General features: G+C 38.7%; 1 protein-coding gene across 1 annotated transcript; it reads right to left on the reverse strand.

Moving 5' to 3' along the window:
- Positions 1 to 1,206: 1,206 nt before the first annotated feature.
- Positions 1,207 to 2,778, reverse strand: LOC143021274 (vitellogenesis-inhibiting hormone-like). Its single transcript, XM_076178677.1, has 3 exons — positions 2,614 to 2,778; positions 1,921 to 2,123; positions 1,207 to 1,696 (listed from the first exon to the last, which is right to left on the reverse strand). The coding sequence occupies exons 1-3, from the start codon at positions 2,620 to 2,622 to the stop codon at positions 1,579 to 1,581; spliced, it is 330 nt and encodes a 109-aa protein (XP_076034792.1). The 5' UTR covers positions 2,623 to 2,778; the 3' UTR covers positions 1,207 to 1,578.
- Positions 2,779 to 12,620: the final 9,842 nt, after the last annotated feature.

Genomic DNA, 12,620 nt, shown 5'->3' on the forward strand with positions numbered 1-12,620 from the left:
AAAAAAAAAAATCATATTAATAATAAATTAAAACTATAACAATGTAAATAACAATTAAAATACATAAATAAATGCATTGGTATAGTTGAATAACAAACAAACAGGTAAATAGTAAATGATAATAAATTGACATATAACTAATAATAAATGAAAATCAGACAGACAAATTATAACAAAACAAAAACAAATAATATAACATGAATTATAATAATTACAGCATCTTACTTAGGTATTTATCTAAATGATTCTTAAAGCTTCGAACTGAACTACATTGCACTACCTGTGCAGGAAGTTTATTCCATTCATTAACTACACGGTTGGCAAAGTTGTTTCTACCTACTTCCAAATTGAATCTATTTCCGGACAGTTTGAGACCATTGTTTCTTGTCTGATTCTCATTCAATGTGAAAATTTGGTCACTTTTGATGTTGTCAATTCCCTTTAAAATCTTAAAGACCTGTATCAAGTCACCTCTGAGTCTACGCTTTTTTAGGGAAAACAGATTCATGTGCTTAAGTCGATTTTCGTATGATTTATTTTTGATATTTGGATGATGATATATCGCGAACTGAAGGGATATTCTTTATGCCTGATCCGTAAATAATTTCGAGTGAATAAGGAAGAAGTCTGCTATTGAGAGAAGCAGAGGGATAAAGGTGCACCAGGTTTTGGGATCTGCTGAGCAAGCACTGTTTCTCGCTACATTGCCATTGACCCGAATGATGTAGCGAGAAGGAGGGATCTATATGACAAAAATGTGCATGCGTTCGCCGTTTTTCATCGGAAGGTAAGAAAAATTTAACACCTGATTTTTTGTGTCAATGATTGTCTTCCAGTCTTTCTACATTTGTTTTTGTCTTCATATTTGACCAGTGTGGTGAATGAATGCTTAATTCGAGACAGATCTATTCGTGTATGTCCTACTCGTAGTTCAAGCGATTTTTATTGTATAAAGAATATATTTCCTTTTTCAAATAAGACCCCATTCTCTTTACTTTTCTTAACATCACAATTGCTAAAAGCAAAGCTTTACATACAAATAAATCTATTACACTAGGTAACAAAATTTCACTTTTGTCTTGTCCTTGACTCCAGACCATAATTTTCCAGTTATTTTCATCTAAACATTTTTTTTCCCTAGAACTTTGTTTTTGTGGTTAGACTAATGAATTTACATTTTTGCTTTATTTCATTATGGTATGAGTTACTATTGACCTTCATGTTAGGTAAAGACCTTTGCAAAATCTCAATTGCTTATGTAATTGCTTTTGAAATGTTGCAATCACACAAGTGATTATCCACCAGGTTTCTATGAGACTAAAGTTAAAGATCACAATAACTTACGCTTATTTATTTAGCTTTGTCCTCTATGAATGACAATATTCCCTCTACATGCTATTATTACTGTACTGGGCACTGGGCATTTGATTAGCATGGGGATAGAGAAGATAGTATCTCTGAATCAGTAATTGCATGAGGAGATTTTGCACTCAGCGAGGGCAGAGGCAGAAGCCGCAAAAACATCAGTAAACCGGGAAGAACTCAAAATGGCGTCATGTGGATGGGATTCAGCACTTTTCACCTCCTACCTTCCCGTATGATTGATACATTATTCCGGTACTGTTGTTGTACGTTATCCGGTATCATCAGCGCTTTCATGCAGGTGAGGAAGAGTTCGTTAACGAAGCAGTTCTCACTGAAACGAGAAGAACACTGGTAGTTGAACACGCTTACCTTGAATGCATGTGTACCATCTTTTGTGCTGGCTTCTTACACTTATCATTATGTCCCCATACATCCCCCACCCCTGTTAATGTGAGCTTAGTTACACAAGCAATGTATGTCAATGCCACTCATATAGTCACAGAATTTTTTTCACAAGTTTGGGTGATACTTAGTTGATCCTGGAGAATGACGTACCGGCATCTAAGATAGACTGATTTATCGCGGGACAAATTCTGACAGTCATCGCAGACTCGGGAGAGGTCCGTGTAGATGTCTGGGTACGTGGAACGACCTCTGCACGAGAAGAAGTGGTCCCTGAAGTAGATGCTGCCCTCCACTTCAGTTTCATGCCAAGACACAAACACAAACGCAAGCAATGTTGCAGCAAGCCAGGAACGCTGGAAAAGGCAATGGGGTTGTTAAAGTGAGAGCACGCTAACAGTGAGGGACTGAGGTTTAGATCCACCACCGATTGCTGTGTGATTAGAATTCAAAAGGTGAATAATTTCGATAAACTGTAACAACTATTTGAAAATCATGCTTACACAGGAATTCAAGATTGGACAAGTGTAGTGCAAGAAAATTTGAACATAGAATATAAATTTTTGTTGCGATGTTGATAAGAAGATAGTATCTTAGACCAAAAATTTTGACATAAGTATCCGACCTAAGGTTTTATGTAGGAGACACAGGAACTCTTATTATATACTATCTATTTCTATACCAAGTGCTTTTCCCCTTTACAAGGGAGGTAGCCAACGCAAAAGGCAAGTACCCACTCCCACCCATTTCAATCCGACCCATTCCACTCCCATCCACCAATATTTTCTTCCCTCTCATCCTAGCCCCTTATGGATGACCTAAAATTAATGACAGTGAGGTAATTACCTGAATCATATCTAAAAGATCCACTAGGGTGTTGTTGCAGTCTGTTGGTCTACAAAACTCTGTTGTCAAAATCAGGACGAGACGAGGTTCTTGTATCTCGAAAATGATGGGTGGTGTTTTCAATCTTTTGTTATAGCTCGCAGATATATGTGTTATATCCCTTATGACGAGATGAGACTGTGTCTGTTCCCGCAAGAAACGCATTCAAATTTATATTGCTGACTCTCCCACGCTGTGACGTTGCCATAGCAACGATAAAAGCGGTCGTGCCATTATCTAATTATTTTGCAAGGTATTTTGGTTCGTAAAACAGGAATGGAAAGGATGTCTCGCGTAAACTCCTAATTTTACCATGTAAACGTGTGTGTGTGTGTGTGTGTGTGTGTGTGTGTGTGTGTGTGTGTGTGTGTGTGTGTGTGTGTGTGTGTGTGTGTGTGTGTTTACCTGGAAAGGAGAAACATTCGATGAATTCCATCTCTTACTCCCCAGAGCATCAAAGAAACGTGACACTGACAATAAGGATCAAACATTTCAAGTAAACAACGTTTGTTGAATCAAGTAAATTTTAATGAAACATCATGTGAGGACGTAGTTTTTATTAATACGACGTTTCGCTTGTCAGAGCTTTATCAAGTACATGAATACAAGTGCATGTGAATGATAAATTTTTAACAAGCGAAACTACGTACTAATAAACGCTTTGTCCTCTCATTGTGTTTGTTTTGACAGACTTGTTGTCAACTGCCAATTATATACAAATCTTATCTATATCCTCATCATTAATTGGAGATATACGGCTGGGAGCGCGCTGCTTCACTTACACGCAGGCACCAGTCCCCACGGTCTCTCCGACCAACCTCCCATGCAGACACTCTTTCCACTCCAAAACAACTCTCGACAGTTTCAACCAACCTGCCCTAGTCATGAATTCTGCGGGCGTCTCCTTCGTCTCCTCCATCGAGGGTTGTCTCTTGTGGAGACAACCCTGTGAGTAGGATCAGCACCAGGGAAACGTTTCACATGTCCATATAGACAGAGTTGACGAATTCGTGGCCTAGATTGAGTCTCATAGTACAGTTTCTGGTTTGACACGAAGTCATTCCAGCGATACTCCATGATTCTCCGGAGGCACTTAGTACCAAAGACATCGGGATGCTTCTTCAAGTCAGCACTCAATGTCAATATCTCACAGCTGTATAGCAAGACAGGGAGTACATGTCACTTTTGTATCTTAGTCATCCTACATAGATAACGATAACGTCACATACTCTAGTTGAGAGTCCATAATACCATGGATCGTGTCAATCCTTCGAAGTACTTTGTGACATGACCCACCACTGTTATGCATTAAACTACTAAGGTATGTCAAGCTTTCCAAGACATCATTGTCCTCGCCACATGCAAAGACTGCGTAATCCAGTAAGTCCACAAACTCCTGAACCTTGGTCTCGGTCCAGTAGACCTCAAGACCGAGTCGTCTCGCCTCTGTGCATTGACTCGAGGGCTGCAACCAGGACCTTCAAAGACTCCACAAGTAGAACTGCATCATCATCAAGTACAAGGTCAGTGACCTTGGTATTTCCAATCCATGCTCCGGAACGACATTGACCAATAACTCTTTTCCATACCCAGTCCATGAAGGTGTTGAAAATTGTTGGGGTTAGGACACACCCTTGCCTCCCTCCTGAATTGATAAAAAAGAAGCTAGACACGCCTCCTCCGTACTTTACAGCACTCTGTGTCCAAAAGAATAAGCCATATATCAAGTCAATTTTTCTTGTAGGAATCCTATTGATCCGCAGAAGATTTCAGACTCCACCATGCACCGAGTCAAACGCCTTCTTGAGACCAACATAAGCTGCATAAAACCCCTGTTGAAATTCACGTTGGCACTCCACAAGATGGTTACTCCTAGGTCTTTTTCAGATCCAACTTTCTTTACTTCTTTTGCACCAAATTTATATTGTCCTGTTTTACTTTTTTTTTAATTCCATTATGCAACATTTCTTAATGTTGAAGTCCACTTCCCACTTCTGTCTCCATTCCCAGACCCTGTTCAGATCTCTGTGCAGTGTGTGTGTTTATGTGTGTATGTGTGTATTTACCTAGTTGTATCTTACGGGAAGGGGAGCTACGCTTCTGGTGCCCCGTCTCTGTATCTCGCCATATCTAATTTGCTCTTAAATTCGTGTATTGTTTTTGCACACACTATTATTTCGTTTAGTATGTTCCATACATCCACCACCCTGTGGGGAAAGCTATTTTTTCATGTCTCTTCTATAACTGTCCTTTTTGAGTTTCTTTCCATGTCATCTTGTGTTTCTCTTATCCCAGTTTAGTAAGTCGTCTCTATCAGCTTTCATAATTCTGTAAATGGTCACCAAATCACCTCCTTCTCCTCTTTGTCCCAGAGGTAACTCTAATTCTTTACAATATTTTTTCATATGACAGTTTTGATAGTGCTGGGACCATCTTCGTAGCTATTTTCTGGATTCTCCCAATTATTTTATATTCTTTTTAGTACTGGGTGACCATAATGTCGCTGCATATTCCTATTTGGGCCTCATCAGTGTGACTAATATTTTCTTCATCATTTCTTCATCCAAGTAAGTAAAACCCACTTTTATTGACCTTAGCAAGTTATAGGTTTTGCCGACAATTTTGTTTATATGTTTATTAGGGAACTTTTTTTTTTTCTTTTTGTGTTGATCATTCCCAGGTCTTTGTAAGATCCCACTTTCGTTACTTCTTTTTCACCAATTCTATATTGTCCTTTACATACTATCTACAGACTGGCAGGGATTCCACCTCCCCACATTCGGCGCGAAATAATTACCAAGATAGAAAAATATAAACAACAAAATGATCCCAGGCATCCACTATACGGTCACCTTCAGGTTGGACAGAGACTGAAGTCTCGCCAAAGCTTCATGACGGTGGAGGGACTGGATCCAACCCAAGCTGTGGCCCATAGACTAAAATGTTGGCAGGAATATGACAATCTGGGCCATAACGAGGCCATACCATGCCCAAACGAGACCTTGCCCCCAGGAGCAAACCTAACCAGGAAGGACTGGGTTACCTTAAACAGAGGAAGAGCCAAGGTGGGCAAAACGAAAGAAAACAAACACAAGTGGGGATACACCAATAGCCCCCAATGTCCCTGTGGCGAAGTACAGACGATGGTCCACGTCCTCCGGGAATGTCCATTGAGTCCCCATTGCTCCGACCAAGACCTTAGGGAAGCAAATGAAACTGCCCTTATATGGACACGGTTCTGGTGCGACAAGATATGATGATGATATATTGTCCTGATATCCTTTTTTTTTAAATCCATTATGCTACATTTTTTATATTGAAGTCCACTTCTCACTTCTGACTTCATTCCCAGACCCTGTTCAGATCTCTCTGTGGTGAATCACAGTCCGTTTCAATACTCTCTTTAACAATTTTGTATCATCTGCAAAGAAGTTCATGTAACATTCCACCCTCGTCCATGTCATTCATATAGATGTTAAACATTATTGGAGCCAATACTCCACTAATTACCTCCTCCTAAGTAGAACTCTTATCTGAGCACTAGTCTAATTTTTCTTCCACACAAAAAGTTCTCAATCCATTTCATTAGTTTTCCTTGTATCCCTCCTATAGTTTCCATTTTTCTTAATAGTCTTTTGTGAGGTATTTTATCAAAAGTTTTTTGTAGATCTAGGAATGCACAATCAGCCCATCCGTCCCTTTCTTGTATCATGTCTAATAGTCTTGAGTAAAAACAGATCAAATTTGTGGTACATTATCTTGCCTGTCTGAATCCGAATTGTCTCGGATTTAGGATATTGTTCTCCTTCAGATATTTTATCCATCAGCTTTTTACAAGTTTTTCACAAATTTTAGCTACCGTGCTTGTTAGGGAAACCGGTCTGTAATTTGTTGGGTCTTCCTTATTTCCTCCTTTATAAATTGGTACGATATCAGCATTTTTCCAGTGATATAATTTGTCTGTTCTTCTTTACATTCTATTAATATCCAATTTCCTATTCCATCCGGGCAGTGCGATTTCCTGACATCAAGGTTTATCATTTGATCCATTATTTCTTTCCGTGTTATTCATATTCCGTCATGGGGGGAAGGGTTCGATTCTGTTCCTTCATCCCCATGTTGCATTTTTTTCTCTGGGGAAAACTGGCTTGAAGTGTTTGCTTATGACTTCCACCATTTCTGTATCTTCTGTGTATTCCGTATTCCCTTGGCATATTTTCACTATTTCCTGTTTATTTTTAGTTTACCATATACACATCTATAGAATAGTTTTATCTGATCCTTACATTTTTCTGTTGTGTCTTTTTCATAGTTTCTTTTCTCTTCCCTGCGTATTTTTACATATTCGTTCCTTTGATTAATATATGTTTCCCACTCTCCACGTTTTTAGTCCTTTCTCCATCTTTTCCAAGCTTCATTTCTTTTGTCTTTTGCTTCGCTGCACATTTTAGTATACCAACACTTAATATACACCTTTTCCTGTTTTTGCTTTAGGACATATTTTTCCACTCCTTCTTTGTATATTTTCATAAGAATCATTAATTTTTCTTCCACTTGTGTTTTTTCCTTGTGGAATTTTTCCCAGTTCGCCTTAAGAACTTTTTCTTAATTTTCTCAAAGTCCGTTTTACTATACATCAGTCTTCCCTTTCTGTGTTTCTCATTTCTCTTTATATATGTTTCCTCCTTTAGTTCTAACTCGAGTAGTATGTGGTCACTCTTCGCAATTGGTGTCTTGTATTCAATTTTGTCTAATATTTCAGGTTCTGACGTAAATAATAAATCTAGTTTCGACGGTTCTTTGTTATTTCTAAATCTAGCGTTTTCTTTTTACCCATTGTGTCATTGTATATTCTATAGTCATTTCAAATAATACATTTCCCCATTGATCATCTTCACTTTTCACTGCCATATCTTCCCAACATATTTCTTTGCAGTTAAAGTCTCCCATGAATATTGCTTTATTTCCATCCTTCAGCATCTCGTTTAATGAACATTTTGTATCCTTTAACATTTTGGAATAGTCTCTCTCTCTCCAAGACTTCGTTTATGGAGGCACATAAATCACTGCAAACTTTGTGCTTTTCATGTCACTATCTTCAACTCTTATTGAGATTATCTCTATACTGTTCTCTCCATATGTAACTTTCGTCACATTCAAATTTTTCTTAACCAGGAACATGACTCCTCCACCTTGTTTCTTCTCCCTATTTCTATGCCAATGATTATATAATCCATGGCCAACATTGTTTGGTACTAGTGGACCCCTTAATATTATCTCCACAATTCCCATTATGTCTGGTTTTGCTTCTGACAGGTAATTATTTAGTTTATTCAATCCTGAGATTAATCCTCCTATGTTGGTATGAGCTAATTTTTATTTTTTATTCCTTCCATCTCGTCCTCTGAATCTTTCGTTTTATTTTTCTCGAATAAACAAAATTTCAGTCTCATATTTAACACTCTGCAAAAGGACCGTGTTGTCTCGGTCTCCGTTTTTTTTTTTTTTTTTTTTTTTTAACTTCTTTTATCAATGTCGTAATTTTTTCTCATTCCTCGTCATTCATGTCTCTTTTTATCCATATATTACTTCTCAGGAAGTAATATATTACTACACACTTTTTATTTTGTCTAATGTATCTTTTACTAATTTTTCTTTTTCCTTAATTACCTTAATGACAGCATCTTCGGCCTTCTCCTGCATTTGCTGATGAACTATTTCTTTAACAATTATTTTATCTTCTTTGTCTTTTTTCCAATAATTTCTGAGCTTTTGCAAGTTATCCTCTCTTATGATTTTTCCTGCTTCCACGGCCATTGCTTTTATTCGGTCATCCACCTCTTCCTCATGGTCTCGTTATTTGTGTTTTCAATATTTATCAACCTCTTGGAAGGGGGAAAAAGCCTTGGTATATGTATGTATGTATCAACCTCTCATATTTACTTTTTAACTAGGCCATTTTTTTTTAGGGTACTTAACTCTTTTTTCAGTGTTTACTTTTTTAAGTCACATCCTCGTTTAGGTCTTTGTTCGTCTTCCATAGATCGTCAGTTTCTCTCCTCCATGAATCGTTCATATTTCTCATGTCCCCTTCTATGTCTATAACTACTAAAGAGCCTTTTTTCGTGCCCACTAAATCCAGAGAAATTACCCTCATCGCTATCATCAAGTAGAAACCTTTTCGTGCCTCTTGGTGATCTAAAACCTATGTTTGTATTTTGGTTCGCCCTTGCGCCGGTAGATGGCTCTGGGTACATGTTTAAATTGTAAAGCGACGGGCAGCCATCTTATGGCCCGTCATGGTTTTCTTCTATTTCACTTGAATTACACATTATTTACATTGTAAATGAATCATTCCGGGTTTCCACAAGCACTCCCATTCCCATATATCATACCCTAGGTATGGTATCACTGTTAAGGCGTTTCGTTTTATTAAGTGTGTGTGTGTATTCACCTTTCACCTTGGTCTTTGGATCACGTGTTGGACTCGTGATCGACAGCTATTTCCCTTTCGGAAGAGAGCTCAGAGCTCGTATGACTGATCTATGGGTAATGGTATGACCTTTCACACACACACACACACACACACACACACACACACACACACACACACACACACACACACACACACACACACACACACACACACACACACACACACACACCCAACTCCCCGCCCACGAGAGTCAGAGTAACGACCCGAAGCACAGCGATACCGAAATAATTTCGGCCCTGGGTAGGATTCGAACTGGGTACTGCGAGCACTATCGTACTTCCCAGTCCAGCGTTCTACCAACTGTGCCACCGAGTCGTGTAACTCTGTGTGTGTGTGTGTGTGTGTGTGTGTGTGTGTGTGTGTGTGTGTGTGTGTGTGTGTGTGTGTTTGTGTGTGTGTGTTTGTGCGTGTGTGTGCGTGTGTGCAGATAGAGAGATGATAATAAAAGAGACGGCAATAAGAGAAAGATTAGCAGAATGATTTAAGGAGTTGCTAAATGTGAAGAAGAATAGGGAGGGAAAGGTAGTTGCAGTGGGAAGAGTTAAGAAATGGTAGTGATGAATGAGGAAAATGGAGTAGAAATAAGAAAAACTGAGGTGAACGCAGTTATTAAAATGATGAGAGGAGGTAAAGCACCTAGGTTGGATAAGTGTCATACGGAGTGTCTGAAAAGTGAGGTACAGTGATGGTGGACTGGCTGGTGAGGTTGTTTAATGTTTGTATAAAGAGAGTAGAGTACCGGAGGACTGGCGTGCTTGTATAGTTCATCTTTAGAAGGGGAAGTGGGACAAGTGTGAGTGTTATAGTTTCCGAGGGATCAGTTTGTTAGATGTAGTTGTGAAGGCATATGGGAGAGTCTTGATTGAGAGGATTAGAAGAGGAAATGAAGGGGTAACTGGTAAGGAATAGTGTGGAATTATAACAGGTAGGGGTTGTGTAGATCAGATTTTTGTGGTAAGACAGATATGTGAGAAATCTTTAGGAAAAGGTAAGGATGTTTTTGGGCCTTTATGGATTTAGAAAAAGGTTTATGAGAGGGTAGATAGGAAGGCACTGTGGAAGGTATTGCAGATATATGGGATAGGAGGAAAGCTGTTAAGAGCAGTCAAGAGTTTTTACGAGAGTAGTAGAGCCCGTGTTAGAATTAGAAATGGAGAGAGTGAGTGGTTTGAGGTAAAGGTGGGACTGCGTCATGGATGTGTTGTGTCGCCTTGGCTGTTGAATGTATACATGGATGGGGGGGGGGTCCGAGAGGTAAACGCAATGGTAATGGGTCAGGGATTGGATATGGTTCAACAAAATGGAGAGAGAGAGAGAGAGAGAGAGAGAGAGAGATAGATAAGTCAGTTGTTGTTTGCTGATGACACTGGGCTAATGGCATGATCAGAGAAGAGATTAAGGAAGTTAGTGACAGAGTATGGGAAGATGTGCGAAAGAAGGAAGATGAAGATAAGTGTGGGTAAATGTAAGGTAATGAGATGTACAAGGGGAGAATGTGGCAGCAAATTGGAAGTGAGGATTAAGAGAGACTAGAGAAAGTGGATAACTTTAGATACTTGGGGCGAATGTGGCGGGAAAGGGAGGAGTGGAAGTGGAGGTAAAATGTAGACTGAGAGAAGCAAGTAAATGCCTTGGGTAAATAAAGATTTTAATGAGAAATAGACATTTGGTAATGAATGCTAAGAGGAGATTGTGCCGACAGCACTGTATGGGGCAGAAACATGGAACATAAGAAAAGAGTAGAAGAGTTTAAATGTGTTTAAGATGAAATGACCGAGAAGTATGATAGGGGTAACTAGGTTGGATAGTGTGAGAAACGAGGAGGTGAGGGGAGAACGGGAGTGCAGAGGGAGTTGGGATAGAGGGTGGATGAAAAAGTATTGGGATAGTTTGGACACATGGAAGGAATGTGTGAAGAAAGATTAGTAAAAGAGGTATGAAAAGCAGAAGTGGGAGTAGTGAACATGAGGGGGCAAACAAAAATGAGATGGATGGGGTAAAACGGGCATTGTGAGAAAGGGGAATGTCTGTGGAGGAATGACGGGAGGGGACAGAAGATAGGGGTGAGTGGAGAATGGTTGTGTATGAATGATGTTGTGATGTAAAGAAAGGAGTGGGCGGGGGATGGGGGAGTGAGGGAGCAAATGTGAGGGATATATATATATATATATATATATATATATATATATATATATATATATATATATATATATATATATATATATACACATGTATATATGTACAAAAGAGATCGGATGACCGTGATCGACCAGATGACCGTGATGGGGGAAATGTTAATTTTGATGGGAGAAATGTTAATGAGGCATTGAATGTCAATGAAGGACCAAATAATAATATAGAGCAGTGCTTATATCAAGAAAGCGTTCCTGAATCGTGGTGCAATGCTATAGTGATTTTGCATCATAAAAAGGGAGACCAGAAGGACCTTAGTATTTATCAACCGATTAGCTTGCTATCAAATGTATATATATATATATATATATATATATATATATATATATATATATATATATATATATATATATATATATATATATATATATATATATCATTCTCCAAGAATCTTACAAATAGATTAAGTCAAGTTTTAGATGGATACCAACCGAGAGAACAGACAGGCTTTAGGAGCAGATATATATATATATATAATTCTCCAAGAATCTTACAAATAGATTAAGTCAAGTTTTAGATGGATACCAACCGAGAGAACAGACAGGCTTTAGGAGCAGATATTCTACCCTAGACTATTTGCAGTCGATGAACCAAAAAATCGAGAAAACGACAGAATACAATATACCTCTCTGTTTAGCTTTTGTAGATTACGAAAAGACCTTAGACTCTGTACAACAAATAGCAATACTAAACTCGCTACGCAATCAGGGTACAAACGGACAGATCGTAAGGGTTTTAGAAAAGATTTATGCGAAAGGTACCGCGATGCAAACAAAACTAAGGACTGCACAGAGGAGAGTGGGGAGATCAATGATTGGAATAACGCTGAGAGACCGAAAGAGTGCAAGTTGGGTGAGAAAGCAGACTAGAGTAAAAGATATTGCGGAGGCGGTAAAAGAGAGAAGTTAGTTCGAACGACTGAAGAGCGATGGAGCAAGTGTATTACTGAGTGGACGCAGAGAGATGGGAAGCGTGGAAGAGGGAGAACAGACAGAAAATGGAGAGATGAGATTGAAATATTTGGAGGAATGATGTGGCAGAGGTTGGGACGGTCGTATGAATCATGGAATGCTATGAAGGAGGCCTGTGTTCAGCAGCGGACTCAGGATAGCTGATTTTATATATATATATATATATATATATATATATATATATATATACACACACACACACACACACACACACACACACACACACACACACACACACACACACACACACACACACACACACACACACACACATATATATATCAAGGACTACTATTACACAGGACGTA

This window comes from Oratosquilla oratoria, chromosome 41 (genome assembly GCF_046742065.1).
Source record: "Oratosquilla oratoria isolate Oo_2021 chromosome 41, ASM4674206v1, whole genome shotgun sequence".
In the NCBI taxonomy this organism is placed as follows: domain Eukaryota; kingdom Metazoa; phylum Arthropoda; class Malacostraca; order Stomatopoda; family Squillidae; genus Oratosquilla; species Oratosquilla oratoria.

Excerpts from the sequence above, each read along its gene's own strand:
- LOC143021274 (XM_076178677.1), bottom strand. Across the intron at positions 1,697-1,920 it reads TCAGTCTATCTTAGATGCCG|TGAGAACTGCTTCGTTAACG; the intron begins GTACGTCATTCT and ends TTCTCGTTTCAG.